Below are 27,412 nucleotides of genomic sequence, written 5' to 3' on the forward strand. Positions count from 1 at the left end.
CAAGCCCTCGCTACACCCACGATACAACAGTAGAGTTTCAGCAGCACAGGTAAGTAAACTTATGATGAGCAACAAGAGAAAATCAGGAAGGTGCTTCAAATACACCCCCGCTCAGAGAAGAACAGTAGTAACTTTTCACGGTTACAATCATTGTTCTTCAACCACCTATAAATAAATCCTGTAATGTTTTTGTTTATATTTATCTAATTGTTTTGTATAGCGCTGGCTTCTGTGCAAAAGCCACTTCGCAGTGCTACTTTACTGAAAGACATCTAGTCCACATTACGAGGCTCTTCATGCCTGGTGGTAAATGCAAGTGGACCTGAGCAAAGAACCATCTGTAAAGTCAGAGTCGTGATTCTGTTAGACATGTGACTGCATGTGAACTCTCCTTCCTAAGTGCAGTTGTCCAGCGGATGTAGGTTGAGACAGTTTTGCCACATAACAGTCATGTAACAGTATGGCCTACTTGGTCAATGTCAGGCTGGACATTTGCTTTGACTAAATGGCAAAATCTCAGAAACAATATGGGGCAACCCTGTGTCCTTGGAACCTGGGCGAATATTGTTAGAACTGGGGGTCTCTAGTTGGCAGAGGTAGGTACCACTGTCCAAATAGGGACCCTTGCTTCTAGTCAGGGTAAGGAGGAAATCCCCTGAGATAACCCCTGCTCACCCTCTAGGTAGCTTGGCACGAGCAGTCAAGGCTAATCAGAAGGCAATGTGTAAAGTATTTGTACCAACACTCACAGTAACACAGTGAAAACACCACAAACTGACTCCACAACAGTTTAGAAAAATAAAGGTATTTAATCTAAACTACACAAGACCAAAACGACAAAAATCCAACATACACAGTTCAAGAATATGGTTTCAAAAGAGTTCTTAAGGTTGCGAGAAAATAATCCACAGATGCGTGAAAAGTTCACAGTTGCATCACATTTAGCCAACAGTACCTTTAGTTGCGACAAAGTTCCAAAAGCAGAAGCTGGTGCAGTGGAAAACAAGTGATGCGTTGCTCCTGAGACCTTGGGGAGGCGATGCGAGAACCCCGCTGCAGCAGCGGGCGTGTTGCGACGAATCCGGTCTGTATGGGGAGGAAGGCCACTTGTAGGGATTCTGGTGCGTAGGTTCCGTAGGAAGTTTGTTCTCGCAAAGGCACGATGCGACAATCTCGTAGGGGCTGCGACGATCTCCGGGACGACGATGTGCGATCCAGCGGCGATCTCTCTCTCGCAGCTCCTCGATGCGGTGGCTCTGCGACGATGTTCACAGGGACGTGATGCGGTCCGCAAGCAAGCGGTGCGGCGATCTCACCCAGCGACGACAGGCTCTGCGACGACACTCGCAGCGATGGTAGTCTTCCCGCACTGGTCTGGTGCGTCCCGCAAACAAAGGATGCGACGGCTCTGGCAGCGGCAACAGGTGCTGCGACGATCTCGGCCTTCGTAGAGGTGGGAATTTCCTCGCACTGTCGGGGATGCGCTCCACAGCGAGCGATGCGACAACTTTTCTGTAGCAAAGTCTTTAAAGCTTAGTTTCCAGCTTCCCAGCACAGGTACAACTTCCAGGTGCACCACACATGGGCCACACACTCCAAGAAGGACAGAAATCTCTCAGTAGAGCTCCTGGGAAGCTGAGGGTGAAGTCCTTTTGTTCCTGGGACTTCAAAAACAGGGAGCCAGCTCTTCTCAGGCCCTTGGAGATTCCCTCAAGCAAGGGGACACAGCACAAAGCAAAGTCCTTCCCCTCTCCTTGGCAGCAAAGCAACAGCAGGGCAATCCAGCAGAGCAACAGCTGGAGAATCTTCCTTCTTCAATTTCAGCTTTCTCCTTGGCAGAGGTTCCTCCTTAATTCCAGGACGATCTAATTTTCTGTAATCAGGGGTCCTGTACTTATACCCCTAAAAGTATTTGTTCCCTTTGTGCAGGAGGGCTCTGAGCCCGGTCTGAACCAGTTCTGGGTGTTCCTTGAGCACTTTGTTTTCCTGGCTTCTCCTTTCCTTTCAGAGTGAGGGGCAGGGTCGTTAGCTGCCCAGCAGGAGGTGGAGCCAGCATTGTAAAAGGGAGGCACAGCCCTATTCAGGCCCAGGTGCTATCTCCTCCCACCATTCAAGTTGCAAATGCAGTCATTCAGCCTAGGACTGACTCAGCCAGCCTCCTGGGGAATCCCCAGCCCCTGTCACTCTTAAACCAGACAGTCAATATACAAACAGGCCAAGGAACACAGGAAGGTCAGACAAGTGAACAGCAACTTTCTAAAAGTGATGTTCTCAAACACAGGATTAAAAAACAACCTTTCCGAAAAGATGTGTTATTAAATTCTGAGTTCAGGGATACTAGACTCTTATGTCCTATCTTATTCCTATGGGAAGATATGCTGGTAGCCACTGTAGCCAGCATCCCCCATGATAGCCTATGGAGCAAGATAGCCTTGCAGCAGTGAAAAACGAAAATGGCTGTAATTCACTACCAGAGCATGTCACCTGCACAAGTACATGTTCTACCTTTCACATACACTGCACCCTGCCCAAGGGGGTACCTTGGGCCTTCCATAGGGGTGACCAATGTGCACAGAAGGGGAAGGGTTAGGCCTGGTCAGTGGGGACACTGACCAGAAGGACATGGCAGTTCACAGACTGCACGCAGGCACTGTGGTGGCAGGCCTGAGACACCATTTTAGGGCTACACATGTGGGTGGCACAATTAGTGCTGCAGGCCCACTAGTAGCAATTGTCATCACCAGCCCTGGCACACCCAGTGCGCTTTACTAGGGACTTCATGGTGATACAAATATGCCAATCATGTATATCCAATCACAATATCAATTTACCCAGGGAGCATATGCACTTTAGCACTGATCAGCAGTGGTAAAGTGTGCAGAGTCCTATTTCCAAGCCAAGGGTTCATGAAAATAGGGGAGGGGGGAGCAAAAATTTTGGGGATGACCCTGCAAGAAGGGCAAGTTCCAAAAAATATAAAATATACTGAGCAGTGGTTCTCTTGGGGGAAGTTCTAAGCCTCCACTTCGTAGCCAACGATAAGAAAGTTATATGGTTGATTATTACGAAAACCAGTTGTTTTATGGTTGTAAATATATCTATATATACATACAATACATGTATGTGTGTGTGTGTGTGTGTTTGTGTGTGTGTGTGTGTATATATATATATATATATATATATATATATATATATATATATATATATATATATATATATATATATATGAAACATAACCTCCTCCAAAGAAAAAGGCCGTGACCCAAGGGAGACAATCAGGAGCACTTTATTAAGCAGATGGCTCAGGCGGATGCATTTCGGCGTTATTAGCCTTCCTCAGCGCCCCTCTCCAACTGCTCCTAGCGCTGCGTGGTAAATACAGTCCTTCCACTCTGTTGTTTTGTCCTCTATGCTCCGCCCCCTCAATGTAGTCCGTATCCGAATGCAGCCCCATGTAGTGGAACTGCATGTCCCATAATGCCCCAATGTTCAGCATAGCGGGACTGGATACATATCAAATGGGGTGACATTACCAGCGAGAGTGTCCGTGGGAGGCACAGCTGAAAGAATCCGATGGGAGGTAAGCCAGATGCAACAACTCCATGCCCCCTCGAGTCTCCCTTCTTGTCCGCTGCTACCCTTCTGCTTAGAATCCTTAGCGGGGGTGAACACAGGAACCTGGTTACCCGAATAGAGGATAAAATATCCCCTGCCGCTGTCTTCTCCAAGCGTCGTGGTGGGTTCTGGAGCTTATTGCAAACGCAATACAGGAACAGATGCTCAGACGAGCTTGCCAGATAGTCCAGACCAACTTGATGCAACGGGGGTACACGTGAATGCGCACTGGCGTACGCGCATGAATGTCTGAAACATAACCTCCTCCAAAGAAAAAGGCCGTGACCCAAGGGAGACAATCAGGAGCACTTTATTAAGCAGATGGCTCAGGCGGATGCATTTCGGCGTTATTAGCCTTCCTCAGCGCCCCTCTCCAACTGCTCCTAGCGCTGCGTGGTAAATACAGTCCTTCCACTCTGTTGTTTTGTCCTCTATGCTCCGCCCCCTCAATGTAGTCCGTATCCGAATGCAGCCCCATGTAGTGGAACTGCATGTCCCATAATGCCCCAATGTTCAGCATAGCGGGACTGGATACATATCAAATGGGGTGACATTACCAGCGAGAGTGTCCGTGGGAGGCACAGCTGAAAGAATCCGATGGGAGGTAAGCCAGATGCAACAACTCCATGCCCCCTCGAGTCTCCCTTCTTGTCCGCTGCTACCCTTCTGCTTAGAATCCTTAGCGGGGGTGAACACAGGAACCTGGTTACCCGAATAGAGGATAAAATATCCCCTGCCGCTGTCTTCTCCAAGCGTCGTGGTGGGTTCTGGAGCTTATTGCAAACGCAATACAGGAACAGATGCTCATATATGTATATATGGCTGCCACCAAGTAGTACAGGTGAAGCGGTGGGGGGTAGAAAAATAAATTGAAAGCTACTTCCCTTCCTGCTGGCCGCCACCTTGCCTCACCTCCAGCCTCTTCTGCTCCTGTGTGAAGCAGAGAGCACACACAAGCTCCCCTAAGCCAATTACGACGCACAGCAGTGCCGTGATTGGTCAGAAGTTGTGGTTCGGTGCTCAGACAGGGAAGTGGAGCCTGTGCAAAAACACACACACGCACGCACGCACCCCCCACAACGATATAAGAAATACAACAAAGGACAAAAAAGTAGGTGCTCCAGACGGCGCAGTGCTCGTGGTTAGTGAACAATAGTGCGCAGTAATGCATAAAACCAGAAATGTTGACTTCAAGTCTTAAGTTTCTTTCGGAATCTAGACTCATAATGGCCAGACAGGTTAAAAAAGTGGCAACACCAATCAAGATTTCACAAAACGCTGTAACATTAGGCAAATGTAAAGAAACGTGTGAACGGTGCAGAGGGGAAAAAAAGTTAACAACGAGTCAATTCAGTCAAAGGATTGTTAACATACACTGGTTGAGTCTTTTTTAAGCTCACCTTTGAGAAGCTCAGCCGAAAAATATATATATAAAAATAGTTTAACTTTGCTCAGCATGATAAATGAAATCACATGTTTTTGCTGTGCTTACATCTCGTGGGGAAGAGTTGTCTTCCCAGTAAATCATGGATTCCCCTTTGACTCAGGTAAGCCCAAACGATTGTACTCAAGGCCGCTCTTGCTGGTGCTGACAGAATGGCCGGCTGCAGGATTTGCATTTTGGGTCCTTGAGAATAAATTACTAACATATGTTTCAGCCATAACAAACTCAAAGGGCTTTTCCTAGAACTTCCCACTTCATAGCAAAGGTGAATCAACAGCCTCTTAGCATTTTGCTCAGTGAATCTGGGCCAATTATATTTTACCCAGCATGAGCAACATTAGACCGTACTTTCTTCTAATTGCCCTGCAGTTACTACTCTCAAACCTTGAAAAACATTGTTGTGTTTTCTTTTCCGATACCTGTTTTCTATAAATGCTTGGGACCTGACTGTAAAGCTTTGCACTATTGCAAAATATTTTTTTCCAGCCATTTTACTGCTTGCCTGATAGAGAATGAAACTAACATGTTTTGCTCTAATCTTGGCCTGCAATAGAACAAACTTCTTATTAGAAAAATGCAAAGAGGGCACAGCCCTTTCTATTCATACTAAATGTATGTGACTATGTCCTGAATATTGCTCTTGAATTCCCATTCTAGATGTTTTTGGGCCAATTTATACAGGCATGTGAGAGTACATAATAGCAGTGGCGGCTGCCACCAAGTAGTACAGCTACTTCCCTTCCTAATGGCCGCCATTTTGCCTCTTCTGCTCCTGCTTGAAGCAGGAAACACACACTAGCTCCTCAAAGCCAATTACGAAGCTGCTGTGTCACCATGACAGCAGTGCTGTGATTGGTCTGAGCGCTGTGGTTCGGTGCTCAGACGGGGATTTTTAGCCTTTGTATGTAATACACCTGTTGGACAACATGCAAAGAACACATGACTGTTTGGCCAGCCCAAGACGGCCAACCATACTCTCATGCGCACTTAAGTGCCCCAACCACTCTGCCCCTGCTGGCTGTGATGGCAGCATAGCCCGCCCCGTAAACCTGCCTGACAAGGGACAAATAGAATGATAATAACATAGTGTTATTATCATTTAAAAAATGTTTCCACTGCTCAAAGATCAGGGGGCGGCACTCCCCCACCTTAGCAGAGGGGCCGCCGCTGCGTAATAGAATAGTGTAGCAGTACTCTTTTATGTACTCTTACATGTCAGCGTGCTACACGAGTACTCTTAAACCGCTCTTACATGCTTTGTAAGTGTCAATTTGTCTGAGTTGACTATGTGATTATAGCCAGACAAGCTGTAGCGCCTGTGATGTCACAGGAGAATGTTGAGGCTAGTGGAAAGAGAGTCGCTTGAATCTGGTAGTGAGAGAAGCAGAATGTGCAGGACTTGTCTGGACAGTTCTCCTGAGAAGGCCTTCCTGCAGAGAAACTACTCTAGAGTAGGTCTTCCCTTAAAGGACTATCTTTGAGTCGCCCATGGTTAACATGGAATGGGCACGAGAATGTTGCTGTCACACCTGAATAGGTAGAGCAACAAAGCTACATTGCCAAGTCACTGATGTGAGAAGGAAACCCTAATATTTTAGGATTTTAGGTAAATTACTAAGATCCATATAAGCATTACTGTTCTAATGAAAACACTTGGTGATAAGGCCTCCCAGCGGGTAGGTCGAATGGGTGAACGAGCCCAAGAGCTCTATCAAGGGGACAGTGAACCACAGAACCTTATGCAGAATCAGGAAGGGCCTAAAAACAACATCATTTAGATATTGCACTAGGTAAAAGCCAATGGATAAGTACATTCTAAACTATCGTGCCCCTGGTAAAGATAGCCTTCCATCTGTTCTACAATAAAGCAGACTGCCATGTGACACAGAGGGAAAATATGGTAATGCATATAGGGGCGCCTAGTCCCGTTCAATATATGTAGGAAACTTAGTAATCTCCTTTCTCCCACAGGTTAATAGGAAACATGATGTAAAGGGATGAAAATTTCAGGGGGTCTCCTGTCCTGTGGTACAAGTCTCCACCCATGGTGCAGGAACTTAACACTTGAAGAATTGGAAGACGCATGACGACCTTCGCTGGGCCACAGTAAAATTGGGAAGGAGGTTTGGTAAATGATAAAAGAATCTTTACCAGATCATGAGTGACTGATTGTCAGGCCTGGCACTAGTCAAGATGTTTTGATTTTACTAAAATGATATTTATATTATACTTACTTTAATGGACTTTCAGCTATCCCTCTTCATCCATTGGTCCTTTATTGTGCCAGTCACCTTTTATTTCTATCCACCACACCATAAAGCATGGGCAAAGAGTCAGCCTACTTCAGCTATTGCCTTACTTCACTGAGAATGACGTTTTTTTTTCCTTTTCACAAACACATCCACACTCAAAGTAGTTCCCTATGGTGTCAGAGGCTACTCTGGCAGTAGGGGCTTTCGGAGACCCCCAAAAATATTTTTCTATTAACTAATATTGTATTTTAATTGGCAAGTGCCCAGCAGCTTACATGATGATAAAACTTTGCAACAAGTATGACAAAACAAGCCTTGACAAAGCCAGATGGAATGCCAGACGTGTTGGCTTTGACAATGCTTGTTTAAAATGGTTCAAATAGCCCCAGCTGGCAAAGGTATATAAAGTCATACTGGTGCGAATTTCATTCGGATGTTGAGCTTGTTAAGAAAATGAGAGTGTAAAAAGTCCCCTCCTGGTTTAATCATAGTAGTGAAGGGCCATCCTGTCATGCAGATACACTGCAGAGAGCACTGTCAGCTCTAACATCTGAGAAAATTGAGATGGATAAAGAGAAATAATTAAAAACAATACAAGGCTGCATGCTGCCCTGAGATATTGATTCACATAAAAAAATTATTTAGGGAAAAATCTACTCCCCTTCAAAAATCCCCTACACAGATGGGGGGTCATGGATTGGAGGCTTATGAACCGAAATGTATATCTTCTAGTGAATCATGGCCCAGCTGGACAGCTGTAACTGGTTAACATTTATTCAATTAACTAAATTCCAATTGTGTACATCTAACGTGAAGTGTGGTATTATCTGTGACCGAGTTTTTATGCGGCAGAACTATTAGTGGGAACTACTCGGCCATTCGGCCAATTTTCTTAGGCAGAGGGGAGACACTAGAAGAATCAAACTCAGTGGCGTAGCTGGGGTGGGGGGGGGCGGTCGTCCCTGGGCGGCACTCTTTTTTGGGGCAGCAGAGGTGAGCACGTCATATCTATGGACTACCACCATCCCCCCGCCCCTGCGATCTAGTCGGCCATCAGCCGCAACCCTCGCCACCCCTCCCACCCCCGGAACAAGTCATCTGTTACCTGACGCACACCCCCTGCTCTTACCGGGCAGCAAAGTTAGGGGCAGGCCTGGGTGGCAGTAGGTCTAGCTACGCCACTGAACAATCTAAATGTACATTAATGGTGTTTAGAGACGTTGTCATGTGGTGCAGACATGCAAAAAGGTAACACTCCTGTTATTTAGTTGCACAGGAACTTAAGGGTGCACTACATTTGAAGAAGCCAGGTTGCTGATCATCACTTCTGTCAGAATGTTTAAACCCCCTTCTTCTGTTACCACCACAACACTGGTGCATTTCATCAGGAGGGTAGAGAAGCGAGAGGGGAGGGGAGGTGAGGGAAGTAGAGGAGAGGCTTAGATTTAGAGGTAAATGGTAAGGGAAAGGAAAGTATTGAAACAAGGGGGTGAGGCGGGGCGCTAATGGAGGAAGTAGCAGTAATTAGTTTAAATATCATCATTTTTGTACATGCTGAAAGCATACCTGGAAGGCAATCGCATGTGTAGTTCCCATTGGTGTCGTGACAGGTTCCATTATTGTAACATGGATGTGACCAACACAGTGGTATTAATGTCTCACAGTGCAAACCCATGAATCCTGTATTTAAACAGTCGCAACTGTACCTGGAACAAAAATAAACAAATAAACATATATTAAGTGTCATAGTAAAATAACAATTACTCATAAATACTTTAGGCCAGTGAACACGTTTCAATCACAACCCTATACCACACAACAATTACCTTTTTGAATCACAAACAAATTGCAAATGGTCTTTGGTAAAGTTAACTCTTTTTTTGGAGCAAATTTCAAAATTGTATGGATTTCAAAAGGAATTCTAGCTTTCAAGGAGTACACATATACATACACCATAATACATTCAGAAATATTAAAATTGTAAATTTCCGAATGGTAAAGTATAATGGGTAAGTGCATTTGCTAACTTTCTTTTGTGCCTCAAATGTTTTTTGAGTACCTCCAAACTTGTGCATTTATGGTTGTCCAGCAATATTATTACATTTCCCCACCCTGGTGTGCCAATGGACAGCTCAGTTAATGACATTGTATTTTCTAGACTGCCTGTTGCTAATGGAATTGGGGTTTAAAGTAATATTAGTTTGTGTGTGCCCCGACTTAAAATCCTGCTCTTCTCCGCAGCATCAAATCCTGTTCAACGGTCCTTTTACCAAAGGGCTATCCGGCCTCATGGAACGCTCGTTGTCTACTACCTCCAGCTTCGTCCTGCTGGAGATTTTCAACTTCCAAAAACCAAAAAAGATACTAAGTCCGAATGTAGAAATCTTCACTGCAACTTCGTCCAGCCGTGCCCGGACGACAAGGCATCCTCCTCGGACACCACCATGAGCCATGTCCCGCTGAACTTTACCTTCTTAGACAATGTTTTTGCTGAAATTTCTTCTAGGTTTGAAGGTAAGCACCAACAAGGCCCAATCCACCTTTTGTACCCGTTCGGCAATATTTTTTGACTTTGACTTGCTCTTACATGACTAGATGTCCACGGTTGGAGCTTTGATATTTTAGGTGCTAGTTTTCACTTTAAACTTCAAAAATTCCTAACTCTGGTTCCACTAATTGGATTTTTGTCGTCTTGGTGTCAAATCATTTATTAAAAGGTACTCTATTTTTCTAAATTGGTGTGGGTTTTTTCTTGCATCTTTCATCTTTATTACTGCTTGTGTGCTGCATAAATACTTTACACATTGCCTCTAGGTTAAGCCTGACTGCTTTCTTCCAAGCTGCCAGAGGGTTAAGCACTGGTTAGTGGTTCACCCTGACAGAGATTGTGGCTGCTGTTTGAGCAAGGTTAATACCCCACTCAATGAACAACCCGATTTCTCACAGCAATGCTTGTACTTTTTCCTATTTCTGGATCCAATGCATATAAGGAATGGTTTTAGTACTTCAGTGCTTCACAACCACAGTCATAGAAAGTCCTAGAAGCTCTGTTCTACAGTGAATCTTTGCACATTCTTTCTTTTTAAGACTTAACCAAATGCATTCTCAAAGAACATCTATTTGAAACCTACCGCCTGCTTGCTGCCTTCCCAGAGGACGAGTTCTTCAATATTCGGCCTTGTAAATTGGGACACAGCTCAGTTTATGCAAAGTGAACTTTGTTCAGCTTCTTTTTGGCTAGCCATGGCTGCTCAAACGTGGGTCTGATCTGCAACTTTTCTGCCAGAAGATGGCATTGACTAAGGTAAATCTCGTCTTCTAACAACTCTTTGAAGAGGTGGCATCGCCTCTGAACCTCCCTATGCACAACATTTCAAAAACTAGAGAGGACTTGAATGAAGCTCCGCATTCCAACGTGTCAGCATGCCCCAGATATCTGTACACTAGCAGAATTCAGTTTGGATCAGCTTGCAGTAGTCACAACCACGAGCAATCACTCATCTCCATTTCAAATCAATTTTGCACTCTAAAACGCAGACCTAAAAAGTTTAGAACACTATGACCACGGTCTTCAAAAGAGTGATGTTGATTTTCAGAGTCAAGCTTCACTGAAAGGCAATCCGTTCCTTAACTTGTTATTCCTTCTTGAATTACTTTGAAGTCAAACTGAAGCTCATAAACTTATCACTTCTGTGCTCGATGGAGTAACTGTGGGTCTTCTTCATTATTTTGTCACCGGTTCTGGCAGTGACGTAATGAAACATGGTATGTGTTAATGTTTTGCAGCCAAATTCCAGTTGCAAAACAGTAATACTTTACCAGCAGTTTAAAACTGGTGATAACCCATTCGTAAAGGAACCCGTTCCCCTTTGAGAATGTTAAGAATTAATTTTTAAGACCACTTCCTGCTCTTAAAAAATTAAACTACAGAGTTTCATTTTTCTTTTTAAACGTATACCATGTTCCTTTAGGGAAAAAGGCATGCATTTAAAAAAATAAAAATAAAAGATTGCTTCATAAACAAACATTTTACATTTCGCCTATGTGATTAATATTGAGCTGTTTTTGTTGTAGTTGTACAATATAAGTTACAGAAAGCATGTTAAAGTGCTATGATTTGTTTATATACAAAAAGGCATTATATTGTGCTGATACTAGTGGTAAAGTGCAGGTAATTAATAGCAACATTTTGAAAACGAAATGAGAGGGGAATAATAGTGAGAGAGCGCAAACTGACCTAAATGTATGAGTGCATCACACTTACCTGTAGTAAGCACAAATCATGAGGAGAAATGCCATGAGTGCTAGTAGTATCTGCAATTATATTCTGAATGTATAGCTAATGTAGAGATTTAAGTAGAAGTGGAACTAATACAGAAATGTGTGACACTATATGATTTTATTAGATGTGATTATTCCTGAATCCATGTCGTGTAGCTGCTAAAATGTAAGATGGCATGTGGTTAAACGCAGAATGTGGTAGGCCTCAGGGCCAGAGCTAGAAGGGAAGGGGAAGGTGTTTCTTTCACGACATAGATTGAAATAATGTTTTGGCTATTGCATTAATGGGCCATGATTTATAGATGTGTTTACTGAATAATAGAATAAGAGTATTAACATGCTTTAATTAATGAAGAAGTTGAATGCTATAATTATTATGAGAAATGCTGTAGGCCTGAAATGTTTTAACATTGATTTACACGTACATGTCTGGGCCGAGAAATGTTGCAAACCTTTTTGGAAGTCTATGAGAGTTGGGTTCTTGGCTGCAGATGTCTGTCTGCAAGAGAAAGGGAGGATCCGATTATAAATAATATGAATAGAGGTCTGTTCAGTAGACGGCCCAGACATGGAGGAGGGTTCCGGAATGTTTTAAGGGGTATCAGCGGGCCGGAGAAGAGTCTGAGAAGCAAGGTCAACTCCAACGTATGAGGCCCAATACAAAGCAGCATGGAAAAAGCCAGAAGCTACACCACGTGAGGGGCGTCTCATGAGGGGCGTCTCAAATGTTGTTGACTGTTTTGTATTAGGGACAGCACCCCTGGGTGGAGTTAGAGCAGATACCTGAGGACCCTTTAGAGAGCGGATGGGTAGGCAGAGAGGGGTCATGACTGGAGAACTATAGGTTTTCACCAAGAGACTTAGAGTGAGTGACTTCCCTTGGGGGTCATTCACTGCTGACACCTTTGTTAGGTTGGGATTTGGTTAAGTAGGGATACCATCTAGAGCAGGGTAGGGACAGCCTAACCTGTGTGTTTTCCTCCAACTTAAATGAAGGAGAGATATGCGTCAATGCTGATAGCTTTATTATTCTTAGAACTTGTGTTAGTAATTTCCGTTGCTCGTCTGAGGGCTTTCAGAGAGCACATGTATGTAGTTGGACCTGTGTATCTCGTGAATCTCATTCTGAGATGCCTGTATTTGCAGCTTATCATATCTTTACAATAAACTTTTGAAAGCTAGAAGTTGTTTGTGATCTTTTGGAGCGGGGTCCTTTATTGGGTGAACTAACTTGGGGAGAGAGGCACTTTCTTCCTCAAAGACAGGCAACAAAGGTTCAGTCGACCAGATCGGGGTTTAGATCAATAGTGATAAGGTATCGATCAAAATCCCGCCCTTCAAGTTGGTAGCTATAGAGGATGGTTGCCTTCTTGAGGACGGTGACCTAGGCCAGGTTAGCTTACCCCAAGGCCCCTAGAAATCGATGATCGGAAGAACCGCCCGCTGAAGAAGATCCGGATGACGTGAGACAGAAAAAGCAGCAGTATCGGTCGAGAGTGAGTATAAAGGGTCATGCGTGTTAGATTGCGGTGTTTTTGTATTGTATCTATGTTGTAATGTCTGGCGGAGTTGAATGTCTGTAGAGTGACTGTGGAACAGGTTGTGAGCGCGCGCAACCGGTGGAAATCTTAAGTTCAAGGAGAGCTTAAGTGGTTCGGGTGTATCGGACACCCAGAGTAATTGTCAAATAGTGTGAAGGGGGTCATGAGGTACCATTGATCACCCGAAAGACCGAGATAGGGGGAACGTAAGAGTGAGTGCGTGAGTAACGGACGCTGGTCGGAGGTTACTGTGTGTGTAAGCAACCTATCAGAGAGACGATAGACATTTCGTCAGTTGTGTTGACAATTACATATAGACTGTGGACGTACAGTCGAGGGAAGTGACCGCTTGGTCGGAAGTAGTCATTTTTCGGTGTATGAATGGGACGCATGCATGACCGGGAGACGAGTTGAGAAAGGAGGGGTGCTGCTGCGAAGCGGAGAAAAGTGACGTCAGGAAGTGTCGCGCAGTGATTGGCTGACCGGAGAAAGACCGCGCTGTGATAGGCCAGCTAGCAAAGACGTCAGAAAGTGTCGCTCTGTGATTGGCCGACCGGAGAAAGACCGCGCTGCGATAGGCCAAGTTAGCAAAGCCGCGACAGGATTGGTGGATTGTCATCAGGAAGTAAACAGAGTAGCGAGGCTGGATATTGTGCGCATAATTATGAAATGTTTTAAATGGCTGAGAGCGGTGTTTAAAAAAGAGAAGCGGGGATCGTATGAAGGGGAAGAAGCCCCGCCGGAGGGTACGCCAGCTCGTTACATGGCAGTGAATGTTGGGTTGCATACGATCCTTTGGATATCAGAGTGGAGTAAGATTACGGAAGGAAATGAGGAACTGACGTTCCCGAAGTACGGGACGTTCAGATTAGAGGTGTTACATCGATTAAAATCAGTCATGACCTCAATGAGACCCTTGCCTAGACCGACCCAGTTTGAAGCCCTTGATGCATGGATTAGGGCAGCGCATGAAAAGAATATGAACAGACGACAAGAAAGGGTGAAACGATCGGTAAGGGCAGTGCAGGATGCCAGGTGGGATGCGGATGCTAAAAGATGGAGAGTGCATAACATGGAAGTAAATAAACTGTACCCAGTGTTAGAGGTGCCCGGTAATAAAAGCCCCCTAGAAGAAGATGATGAGAGCGAAACAGAGGACAGCCTGATAAACAGATTATTGACAGACAGGCCACCCCCGTATAATAGAGCAGGGGGGGAGGTCGAGCATAGTGAAAGAGAAAAGGGGGGCAATGCAGGAGAGCATGGACCGCTTCCCAGTTCAGAGTGGGATCCTGAGGCAAAGAAAGAGCTGTCCCAGCCTAGTCAGGTGCAACAGGTAGTCGGGAGGTTTGTGGTACAAAGAGCGCCGGAAACGGAGAGCGCCACATCCTACGCATTACCAGATGCACTACAGGTACCTGTTACCATAGGTCCTATAATATCGATATATGACCAAGAGAGAGCAAGAGGGGAAGAACGGGTACGGAAGGACAGAGAAAGAGCAGGGACGGCAAGGAGGAACGATACGATTAATTCCCCAAGTCAGATGCCGATACCCAGAGAGTGGAGCACCCCGATGCACACAGCAGGGGATCCAGGAGGGGACCCTGGGGGCCCTAGATGGCCAGCGGATCTGAGGGGAACCGGACGAAAATCCTTTCAAGAGCTAAATGAGTACATGAAGAAGTGGGATGAGGCAGTGGAGGCTCACAAGAGCATCATAGCTGCAGAAGCTGAAAGGGAAAGTCAGGACAGCAGAGCTCGGACTCACTGCGGGGCTGGGGAGAGCAGCCCGGAGTGGGACTGTAGAGAGAGAGATAGTAGGGGAGTCACCCATTGGGCCCGGAGTGGAGATAGAACAGACCTGGAAAACGGGGGCCCCGGGAGTGGAGGGGTGGCGCGCCCAATACTCAGTGAAGGGGAGAGGAGAGCGCAAGAGTACAGAAACAGCTTTAAGTGTCCACACTGTGTGCCCGGCACCCGAGAACAGAATGGGAGTTGTGAGAGGTCGCACCATAGTCCCTGTGATGACGGAAATAAGCGCAGCCCAGGGAATATGGGGAACCAGGAAGGATCGTATCGGATACTGAGCGATACTAGGCAAAGGGAGAGTAGCGACCAGAGGGAAAATAACAGAGAGGCGTACGGTGAAAGGAGAGAAGAAGAAGAGAGTGGGCAGAGCAAGAGTGGGGGTAACAGGCCCGTGTTCCATCACCTTCCAAGATCGGATGGCCGAGCATGGGACCTGGAGAGATGGGAGCAAGGGAGAGCACTCATTAACTCTCCCGAGCCCAAACGTAGAGCTCGGAGTTGGGATGGTAGGGAGACCAGTGAGCCCCCTTCGAAAGACATATTGCGAGCTGAGATAAAAGCTAAGAGACTCGATGTCGCCAGCTTAAGGTCAGACCTGGATGACATGGTAGATGGTACCCTGCCTTTAGAAAGAATGGAAATGTATGAGCAGGATGAAATACTGTATATGGCAAAGGACATCACTCGAAAAGCGAGAGCAATCCATGAGAAGTTAGTCGAACTAGCAGGCAAATATATGGTGGACCTGTCAAGAACCAAAGCATTACAGGGTAACCACAGGCTACATTACACAGATCGAGACCTAGATGAGAGGAGAACGATTGGGCTGAAAACGCACATAAGGGAACTGATCACTGGAATAAGGACATGGAGGGCACTAGATAAGTGGGAAGAGAGGTGGTCCAAGAAAGGGACCGCCAGGAGAAGCACGCTTGGGACGACACCAGGAAGGCTGCAGGGAATAGAAGCATACCCTTTGCGTGAAGTCGCCAATGGGAACTATGTGCATGTCCCTTGGAGTAGGGGAGATTTAGCTGCTTTTACCACCTCCTTCCCCAAATTGCGGGAAAACCCAGTGGAGTGGTACAAGCAAGTCGAGAGATTTGTAAAAATCTCAAAGGTCCTATGGATAGATCTGAACACGCTGTTCGACATTGTAGTACCAGGAGATCTGTGGACAGCATGCAAGGTTAGCGCTGAGTGGCCCACAACGGAGCCGGAGAGAGATGCTAAGACTAATGGGCCGTCCGAGATTGTGATGGCAAAATTCGAGAGAGTGATGACTTGGCTGAAAGAGAAAGTGCCAATGCAAGACATAGATTGGGTCAGAATAGACCGAACCAGACAGGAACCCAAAGAGACCGTCCACGAATATTACGAGAGATTGCTGAAGGCGTTTAAACAGTATAGCGGCCTGGATGTAATGGATCCAAAAGACATAGGGCAATTCGTGTCCAAGTTCGTCCTGGGACTGAGACCGGATATTAGTTTAATGATTCAGCAACACTCGATTTGTTGGCAAAGTAAACCCCTAGACGAAATACTGAGGTATGCCAGGTACTGCTGTGATGAGATAGACTCCAAGGCTAAGAAACTAAAAGAAAAGTTGATGGTGGTACAGATGCAGGCAGCAGGAAAGGGGGGACAGCAGCAACAGCAGCAAGGAATAGGTACAGGAGGAAAGAAGCAGTACAGTCAGAACAAGGGCAATGAGGAGAGTTCCACCTTTAGACCCAGATTAGACATAGCTGCCTTGAAGAAAACGACTAGGTGCCACCAGTGTAACGAGGTGGGGCATTGGAAACGCGAGTGTCCCTACAATGTAGAGATAGGAGAGCAAGAGATAGAGGAGGAAGAGGTCCAGAGCGCGCCTACAAGAGGGGTGACGCCATACCAGGGAAAGGTGCTCAAAGGGGGGGGGGCTCCTCCCCGAGCCCAGTTCCCGCAACCTCCCCGGGTAGGGACTATGGGTAAGACCTATAGACAGATGCCCCTGTTTGTAGAAGGAGAAGAGTGCTATTATGTGGACCCATTAACCGGACAGAGAGTGGAAAGAGAAGACTGCACCCTCGGGGCAGCCTTGGAGGTGGACCAGAGGGGACCCTATGTCGAAGCAGAAGTAGCAGGGTGCCCCACGACCTTTCTGGTGGACACAGGAGCCACTAGGTCCACGATCAGATCAGCTGCAGTTCCAGACCTGCCCATGTCTGGAGAGACCATACAAGTGGTGGGGGTCGCAAACAGGAGAATAACCAGCCAATTGACAGAACCAGTACAGGTGAAAATAGGGAAGTACAGCGATGAGCACCAGTTTGTGGTTTGCGATTCAAGTCCTGTGTGTCTGCTAGGTAGAGACCTGTTGTGTAAATTGAATTGTACAATATACTGTACACCTCAGGGAGTGGAGGTATTGACCAATGATGATGACGCAGACTTCAAAGTTGCAAACTCAAGAATATGCGTGGAGCTGTACCCTACTTTGACAGTAGATGAGCTCCCCTGGGACTTGAGAGAGACAGTGGCACCAGAAGTATGGGACTTCACTGGGGAAGAGATTGGATTGGTCAAAGGGGTGGACCCAGTGAAAATTGTAGTGAAACCGCATGCTGAGTTCCCAAGAACACCCCAATATAAATTGACTCCAGAAACGATTGCAGGCATAAAACCCGTGATCGAGTCCATGATTAAACAGGGAATACTGAAAGAAATCGTGGGTAGTCCATGCAACTCCCCGATTATGGGTCTGCAGAAACCAAATGGGAAATTCCGGATAGTACAGGACCTTCGAAAGATTAATAACATAGTCGTTTCGTGTTGTCCAGTGGTACCGAATCCATCAGTGATACTGTTTCAGATTCCATTCCAAGCTGAGTGGTTCACTGTGATTGATCTTTGTCAGGCTTTCTTTTCGATCCCTCTGGACGAAGAAAGCCATTTTCTTTTCGCATTTAAGCTGGAAAATCGCGTCCTAACATGGTGTCGTATTCCTCAGGGGTATACAGAGAGCCCATCGATCTTTAACCAGCTTTTGAAGAAAAATCTTGAAAGTCTAGTGCTGCCCCAGAAGTCAGTTCTGGTCCAGTACATAGACGACCTCCTCGTGGCGTCAGAAACAGAAGAAGCTTGCAGGGAGGACTCCATTGCTTTGTTAAATCACCTAGCTGCCAATGGGCACAAGGTGTCCCCGGGAAAGTTGCAGTACTGCCTGACAGAAGTGCAGTACTTGGGACACAGAATAGAGAAAGGCAAACGAAAGGTGTCACCAGACAGGATAGAGGCGATCATGAAAATGAATGCGCCTAAGACACAGAGAGAGGTCAGGATGTTCCTAGGGATGGTGGGTTATTGCCGACAGTGGATCGCGAACTTTTCACTGAAAGCAAAGCCCTTGCAAAAACTGACGCACAAGGAGGTGAGCGATCCGGTACCATGGGACAAAGACTGTTTGATGGCATTCCTACAGCTGCGAGAGGACCTGTGTCGTGCTCCGGCATTGGGAATGCCTGATTACAATAAACCATTTTTTCTTTACTGTTGTGAGAGAGAAGGTTGCGCGTTGTCTGTGTTAGTCCAAATCCATGGGAATGCCCGTAGACCAGTTGCTTATTTCTCGGCTACTTTAGACCCAGTAGCCGCAGCGTTGCCCGGATGTCTCAAATCCGTTGCTGCAACGGGTGTCAGCATTGAGAGATGTGAAAATATCGTCATGGGGCACCCGTTAGAGGTATGCGTGCCCCATTCTGTTGAACTGTTGATGACCAGGACCAAAACACAGCATCTGACCAACAGCAGGCTCACGCGCTATGAGCAAGTTATTCTTGCTGCAGAGAATGTGACCCTCAAGAGATGCTCTGTTTTGAACCCTGCCACCTTGATGCCACTCCCAAATGATATCGAGGATGATGATGAATGTACAGACCATGACTGCCTCGATGTGACTGAACTATGCACCAAACCCAGACCCGACATCGTAGATGAGCCACTGACTGACCCAGATGAAATTTTCTTTGTCGATGGCTCATGTGTAAGAGACGAAGTTGGGCAGTTGAGAGCAGCTTACGCTGTTTGTACAATTACTGGAGTTGTGGAAGCTGGGTGCCTGGAAGGAGTACACTCCGCTCAGGTAGCCGAGATTATTGCCTTGACACGTGCTTGCTTGGCAAGCAATCAAATTCGAGTCACCATATACACCGACAGCCAATATGGTTATGGGGTGGTTCATGATTACGGGCAGTTATGGTCTCAAAGAGGGTTCATGACCTCTTCAGGCTCTCCCATTCGCAATGGAGAGTTTGTGCGCCTGTTGTTAGAGGCGTTGCAATGTCCAGCAGGTATCGCAGTTGTAAAGTGCACCGCACATACCAGAAATGAGGACTTCGTCTCGAAAGGCAATAGATATGCCGACGAAGTCGCGCGGTATTGCGCAGAACAAGGGTACTCTTTCACAGAGGTGGAAGTGGGTGGAATAAATGTAAGGACTGAATTAGCCATGATATTGGAAACTGTTGATACTTGGGATGAACTGGCAAACATGCAAGAAAATGCTCCTGATTTTGAAAAAGAAACATGGGAAAAGGCAGGATGTGTAATGGGTGAGTCCCATTTTTGGGTCTCAGCAGACGGCAGAGCAGTGTTGCCCAATGAGATGGTGAGCCCAATGGCCAGACACATACATGGTCCCGTACACCTAGGGAGAGACGCTATGCTGAGAGTGTTTAGACAGACTTGGTACAATCCTAAGTTTAGAATAGCAGCAGAAGCAGTGTGCCAGCGTTGTGTGACCTGTCAGCAGCTGAACGTAGGGAAAAGAACACCAGTTGCACTGAGTCACATAGGAAGGTCTGGAGGTCCATTCAATCGAATGCAGATAGATTTCATTGAAATGCCGAGGTACAACCGCCTCCGCTATGTCCTGGTGGTTGTTTGTGTGTTCTCCAGATGGGTTGAGGCATACCCTACACGTAGGTGCGACACCCTCACAGTGGCCAAGTTACTGCTTAGGGAACTCATTCCGCGCTTCGGGGTGCCGGCCTCTTTGGAATCAGATAGGGGAACGCATTTCAACAGCGAGCTTGTGAAGATGATTTGTGCAGCTCTGAATATCGATCAGAAGTTGCATTGTAGTTACCGACCAGAAGCCTCAGGAATTGTGGAGCAGATCAATGGCACGATCAAAGCCCGAATTGCAAAGGTGTGCTCCTCAACGACCCTGAGTTGGCCTGACGCTCTGCCATTGGTCCTCATGAGCCTTCGTAGTACCCCAGACAGAAGAACGGGGTTGTCACCACATGAGGTGTTAATGGGGAGAGCAATGAGGCTGCCATCTGTCCCAACTACTGCACTGTTAAATATCACAGATGATATGATCCTGGACTATTGTAAGGGGCTGTCTGACGCCATTCGTTCTGTGTCCCTTCAGGTGCAGGCTGCCGAGGTTCCATCGTGCCAGGGCCCGTGCCATGACCTGTACCCTGGGGACTGGGTCCTGGTGAAAAAACATGTGAGAAGAAGCTGCTTGGATGTTCGTTGGCGTGGGCCCTTCCAGATCATCCTGATCGCGAATACGGCTGTGAAGGTGGGAGGCCTGCCCAATTGGATCCACGCATCACATACGCGAAGGGTTCCAGCACCTCGGGAAGAAACAGCTCCTCTCTCGGATAGACGTCCAGCAGAGGACCGAGAAGCCATAGAGGGGGCTAGCCAAGCTGTAGAGGTGCCAGCGGAAGCAGGGAACGAGTCTGACCAAGCTGAGGACGGTCAGTACAACAGCGAAACAGACGACGCTACAGAAGGAGAAAGTAGCTGGGAGTACGAGTCAGACACTGACAGGTCTGACAGAGAGCGAGAGCAGACAAGAAGGAGAAGGAGTAGAAGGGCACGTGGAGAAGCTAATTGGCCGCAAAGAAGGAGCTCTAGCCTGAGGTCAACTCCAGAGATAACCCTCCCTCCGATATCAGAAGACTCAGACCCGGAAGAAGGTGCTCAGGGCGCTGAAGCACCGGACCGAAGAAGGTCAAGAAGAGTGCGTGTGCCTAACAGAAGATACTCCACACCTGAGTGGACATATCTGGCGACAAATGTCTTTGAAACAGGAGACAGGGAGGATTCGAGCGGTGGTGGTGTCCAGTTCTGAGCCCATCGTCACCGTGGAAATACGACTGTTGGTACCCGGAGTCGAACAAGAAGGGTCACTAACATTCATGCTCCCCAGACCTCCCCGCCTCAGCAAGTTAAAACACATGTTTCTTTCAGAATTGCAATTCCCCGACTTTGGTACAACGATAACAGCCCATGAAGAGCACAATCTTCGTTTGGAAATACTGAACTTTGCTATCGAAGCTGCAGGTACAAACCTGATAGTAGATGCTTAAAGGACTTTGTAAATAAAGCGAGCAGAAAAAGAAGATTACCTAGCGCCCAGGAAGCAGAGAATATTAGGGAACTTCCCTTGAGTTGATGGAGAAGGGCTAGGGTTGTCTTTATTGAACTGTTAAAGGACTTTTGCGAAGAAGGTTGTCAGCTTCCAGTTGTGTGGATTCTAAAGACAAAAGGATTAAAAAGAGACTGTAAAGGAACGAGAAGAAAAGAACTTTTTGCTAAGATAAGAGAGAGCCATATTGTCTGACGAAATGGAAGCCGGCACCCAGAACCGCAGAGCTAAATGTATAATAGGTACACTAATAGTAGGAGTGATAATATTAATAGCTTTAGTGGTAACAATTTCTTATGTAAAGGGACATGAGGAAGAGGCGAAGGTAACTGATGTGAAATCTGTAGAAACGCTTACACCCACTGTTGCTGGTGAGAAAAGGGAAAACACTCAAAAGAAAGCGTTATTAGCTGCAGAAGCCCGCAGGTTACACGTAGATGAGTCCCAAGGAGACTTTAGGTCAAATGCTTATGCCAAACTCTTATATGAATACGTGGATGCCATGGAGGTTAAGGACTGTTTCGTCTGCATGCAGTTGCCGGCGTCTGTAGATGAAGGCATTAGATATCATCACCTCCCGCTGACATATGGCATTACATGTAGCTTATTGCTTAGTATATTTTATGAGAGAGATAGTTTTGAATACTATTTCTCCAACTATGATTCAGTGTTGCCAGAAGTCCCAAATTATAAGCAGATGAACAAATGGGACTACTGGAAGAGTGAAGACAGATTGGCTAAGTTCTTCATTCCTTGGATTACCTTAGATACTTCACATGCCCGTAGAAATAACCTGACATGCAAGGTGTCAGAAGTCGAGAAGAAGTTCATAGGGCAGGTGGATGATCGTTACAGGAGACAAAAGATTTTGAAAAAATCAGGACAATGGAAAACAGATTGGACCGAGGAAGAGAAGGCACACAAGAGAAAGGGTAGTAGTGGTCCAATAGCTTTAGATAAGACGCAGAGAGGAAAGCTATGTCTTCACCGAGCCAAAACGTATTATGAAAATGTATACGTGGGAGAAGTCGACTGTGAACATGCTTTCAATATAGAGTACTATACTAAAGATTTCCTGAAGGGAATGCAAGTGATTCCAAATGTGTATTTTGTATGTGGAAGAAATGCCTACGTGAGACTACCTGACAACTGGTATGGATCATGTTACCTAGCAATTGTCTTCCCCAAAATATATCATGCACAAGACTTAGTGATCATCGAGGGCAAGACATCATCGAGGGGAAGGAGAGATATAGGAGATGCAGAAATGGTTGGAGATGTCTTTGGAGCTATGTTCCCTCTTTTGGGAGTAATCCTTAATGATGTTAAAATTAGACGACTGGCAACAGTCGTCGACAGGTTGTCTGCCAGCACTGCTCAGTCCTTAATGCTGGTAGAAGGAGAGATGCAATCGATAAGGGCTATGGTTCTTCAGAACCGTCTTGCGTTAGATGTCCTACTAGCAAAAGAGGGCGGAGTCTGTAAGGCTTTGAAGGTCCAGGAATGTTGTACTTACATTCCAGACAATTCGAAGCCCCTTGAGAAAGTTATTAGGAACATAACTGATATTCACAAGGAGATCGAAGACTTGAGTAGAGAAAATGTCTGGGAAAAGGTGGGCCACGGAATGAGTGAAGTTGGAGGGTGGATCTCCACCTTAGGCAAAAGCTTTGTGTGGTATATACTAAAACCTATCATCATAATATTGATCTGTGGGATTATATTGTGGGGATTGGTGAGGGTATTCAAATGGTACAGAGCAAGAAGGTCAGAAAGGGCCCAAAGAGAGCAGCTGCAGAGATTGGCTGCCATACAAGATAATCAGTACAGGAGTCTGAGGGCTCTGGAAGCGCAGAGACAAGTTATGCCAGCAATAACTGCAGTTTAAATGTTAGTGATGACCCCGAGAGGTCATCAAAGGGGGGAACTGAGAGAGCGCAAACTGACCTAAATGTATGAGTGCATCACACTTACCTGTAGTAAGCACAAATCATGAGGAGAAATGCCATGAGTGCTAGTAGTATCTGCAATTATATTCTGAATGTATAGCTAATGTAGAGATTTAAGTAGAAGTGGAACTAATACAGAAATGTGTGACACTATATGATTTTATTAGATGTGATTATTCCTGAATCCATGTCGTGTAGCTGCTAAAATGTAAGATGGCATGTGGTTAAACGCAGAATGTGGTAGGCCTCAGGGCCAGAGCTAGAAGGGAAGGGGAAGGTGTTTCTTTCACGACATAGATTGAAATAATGTTTTGGCTATTGCATTAATGGGCCATGATTTATAGATGTGTTTACTGAATAATAGAATAAGAGTATTAACATGCTTTAATTAATGAAGAAGTTGAATGCTATAATTATTATGAGAAATGCTGTAGGCCTGAAATGTTTTAACATTGATTTACACGTACATGTCTGGGCCGAGAAATGTTGCAAACCTTTTTGGAAGTCTATGAGAGTTGGGTTCTTGGCTGCAGATGTCTGTCTGCAAGAGAAAGGGAGGATCCGATTATAAATAATATGAATAGAGGTCTGTTCAGTAGACGGCCCAGACATGGAGGAGGGTTCCGGAATGTTTTAAGGGGTATCAGCGGGCCGGAGAAGAGTCTGAGAAGCAAGGTCAACTCCAACGTATGAGGCCCAATACAAAGCAGCATGGAAAAAGCCAGAAGCTACACCACGTGAGGGGCGTCTCATGAGGGGCGTCTCAAATGTTGTTGACTGTTTTGTATTAGGGACAGCACCCCTGGGTGGAGTTAGAGCAGATACCTGAGGACCCTTTAGAGAGCGGATGGGTAGGCAGAGAGGGGTCATGACTGGAGAACTATAGGTTTTCACCAAGAGACTTAGAGTGAGTGACTTCCCTTGGGGGTCATTCACTGCTGACACCTTTGTTAGGTTGGGATTTGGTTAAGTAGGGATACCATCTAGAGCAGGGTAGGGACAGCCTAACCTGTGTGTTTTCCTCCAACTTAAATGAAGGAGAGATATGCGTCAATGCTGATAGCTTTATTATTCTTAGAACTTGTGTTAGTAATTTCCGTTGCTCGTCTGAGGGCTTTCAGAGAGCACATGTATGTAGTTGGACCTGTGTATCTCGTGAATCTCATTCTGAGATGCCTGTATTTGCAGCTTATCATATCTTTACAATAAACTTTTGAAAGCTAGAAGTTGTTTGTGATCTTTTGGAGCGGGGTCCTTTATTGGGTGAACTAACTTGGGGAGAGAGGCACTTTCTTCCTCAAAGACAGGCAACAAAGGTTCAGTCGACCAGATCGGGGTTTAGATCAATAGTGATAAGGTATCGATCAAAATCCCGCCCTTCCAATAGCATTAATTGATGTTACAGCAATATTATGTGTTTAGAGGATCTCTCTGACAACTTTTGGGCTCGATGCCACAGCACCTACTGCACCATTCAAATCATCCCCCTAGTGCCTACTAGATAACAGCATTTGTAACTGCCTGTTTGCAGTAAACTATAGCAATATTTGGCATTTAGAGAGGTTCCTAGAGCTCTGGGCCCCGTGCCACTGCACCTGCTGAACCACTAAAATCATGACCCTTGTGCCTGCAAGGTAACTGCACTTGTGACTGCTTATTTAGTAGTTAAATATACCAATATTTGGTGTTAAGAGGAGTTCTGACAACTTTTGGGCCTGGTAGCTCTGCACCTGCAGCACCATTGAAATCATGGCCTAGTGCTTGCTAGATAACTGCATTTGTGTGTGCCTGTTTAGTAGTAACATCTAACAATATTCTGCATTTAGTAGGGTCTCTAGAGCTTTTGGCCCTGGTGCCACTGCACCTGCTGCACCATTCAAATCAAACCCCTTTCAACTGAAAGATAACAACATTTGTGTCTGCCTGTATTGTAGTAAAATATAGCAATATTAGGTGTTTAGAGGCGTTCTGACAAGTTCAGGGCCCAGTGCCACTGCACCTGCTGCACCATTCAAATAATGACCCTGTTGCCTGCAAGATAACTGAACTCGTGACATCCTGTAGTAAAAATGTATCACGATTTGGTGTTTAGTGGAGTTATGACAACTTTTGACCCAGGTGCCACTGCACATGATGCACCATTTAAACAAGCCCCTTTCAACTGCACGGTAACTGCAATTGTCACTGCCTGTTTAGTAGTAAAATATAGCAATTTTAGGTGTTTAATGTGGTGCCTGGAGCTTTTGGTCCCGGTGCCACTGCACCCGCTGCACTATTCAAATCATGACCCTGTTATCTGTAGGGTTAGTGCACTTGTGGTTGCCTGTGAAATAATAAAATATAGCAATGTTAGATGTTTTATGGGGTGCCTAGAGCTTTTGGCCCTGGTGTCACTGCACCAGCTGCACCATTGAAATAATGACCCTGTTGTCTGCACAGTAACTGCACTTGTGACTGCCAGTTTAGTTTAAAATTTTAACAATAATCTGGGTTTAGTGCGGTCCCTGGAGGTTTTGGCCCCGGTGCCACTGCACCTGCTTCACCATTCAAATCAAGTCCATTTTAACTGCAAGGTAACTGCAATTGTGGCTGCCTGTTTACTAGTCAAATATGGCAATATTATGTGTTTAAAGGAGTTCTAACAACTTTTGGGCCAGGTGTTACTGCACCCGCATCATCATTCAAATCACAACCCTGTTGTCTGCAAGATAACTGCACTTGTGGCCGCCTCTTTAATAGTAAAATATAGCATCGCTCTTGTATATTAAGTTTATTTTTAACGTGCAATGTTTATTACAACCTTTAGAATTTGATCATAATTACCAAATAGGTCAACAGGCAGGAATGCCCTCTGTCCCCGTTGCTCTTTTCCCTGGCCATATACGCCCCCGGAGAGTGGAGGCTTGGCAGTTCCCCATTTGGAGATATACTATTTAGCTGCGCAGCTACAATGGGTCGCAAAATGGTTCAGTGGCAAAAACTTGACGGATACGGCGTCCGAGGCAATGACCTGGACACAGACTCAAATGTATGGATTGTTCCATCCTCTGGGAAAAGTTTGGCGCACAGATGTTATAGGAGGCTTGGTGTCCAGTGGCGTTCAGGCTTTTTGGCATTGGTTTCTCATTGGACTCAGCATTTATGGCATTGTGGCTGTAACAGGCAGTCAGCCAACTGACTCCTGGAGTCCTCTTCTCCTTCTGAGGCTCGTAAGCAACTTTTCTACGGGTGGGGAACCTCAGGCACAGTGTTTTCTTTGCTAGTCCATGGTGCAGCATGTTCAGTCCAAACATTGGTGCAGCCTCTCTTTGTTGGGTCCAGGGAACTGTAGGGCAGTACTTCTTTGGTCTTCTCCACATTACAGATGTGATCTTAGGTTTGGGTGTCAGGAATACCACTTTATTTCCCTCTATAAGCCTTTGGGAATATGGCAACTAACTAGTTAATAGAATACCAGGTTCCCTCCTGCCAGATGACAACTTCCTGAGAAGTGTGGCATCTGGCCAGCCCAGAATGCACTATTCTGCCCACTCCCAGTATGACAGAATCCTTCTCTTGGAGCGAGGAGCTCCTTAGCCTAATTTAGAGTTGTGGCTACTTGAGGGCTACACTCCACATGAAAAAGTGTTTGACGTCTTCTCCCTCTCTGCCCAAGATGCTAGCCTTCCTGATAAAACAAGAGCATCCACCTCCACGTGTGACTATCAATTGCCCTTCAAAAGTGGCTTTGAAATTCGCCTTATGTACTCTCACCCACTCTGACCATACTGCCATGGGGAAGTCATACCTATTCCCTCATCAATTCCTTTGTGGTATCAATTGATGGCAAGTTGGGAAATCTGAACACGATGCTGCAGAGTACTCAGAATCACACACCAGTCAATCATCGAACCTGTGGGTGCAGCCCAATTGTGGACAAACCAGCAACCCTTCCAGCAAAGCTGACGGACTTATGTGCGCAAGTCAAAAAGGCATCAAACAACGCCCACATACAGCCTGCAAAAGGGCAAGCCCTGTCTGGTCATTGGGAAGATACAGTAATTTACCAGCCAGTGCCTGCCAATAGGGAGCAAACACCAACTTCAATT

At 45.9% G+C, this 27,412-nt stretch overlaps 1 protein-coding gene across 1 annotated transcript in view; it reads right to left on the reverse strand.

Annotated features, from left to right (window-relative positions):
* The window catches only part of CRB1 (crumbs cell polarity complex component 1), an 878,642-nt gene that overhangs the window by 443,245 nt on the left and 407,985 nt on the right, over window positions 1-27,412 (reverse strand). The window contains exon 4 of the mRNA XM_078644026.1: window positions 8,878-9,017. Coding sequence (XP_078500152.1) covers window positions 8,878-9,017 — 140 coding nt within the window. The remainder of the gene's footprint in view (window positions 1-8,877; window positions 9,018-27,412) is intronic.

Source organism: Lissotriton helveticus, chromosome 1_1 (assembly GCF_964261635.1).
Source record: "Lissotriton helveticus chromosome 1_1, aLisHel1.1, whole genome shotgun sequence".
Lineage (NCBI taxonomy): Eukaryota > Metazoa > Chordata > Amphibia > Caudata > Salamandridae > Lissotriton > Lissotriton helveticus.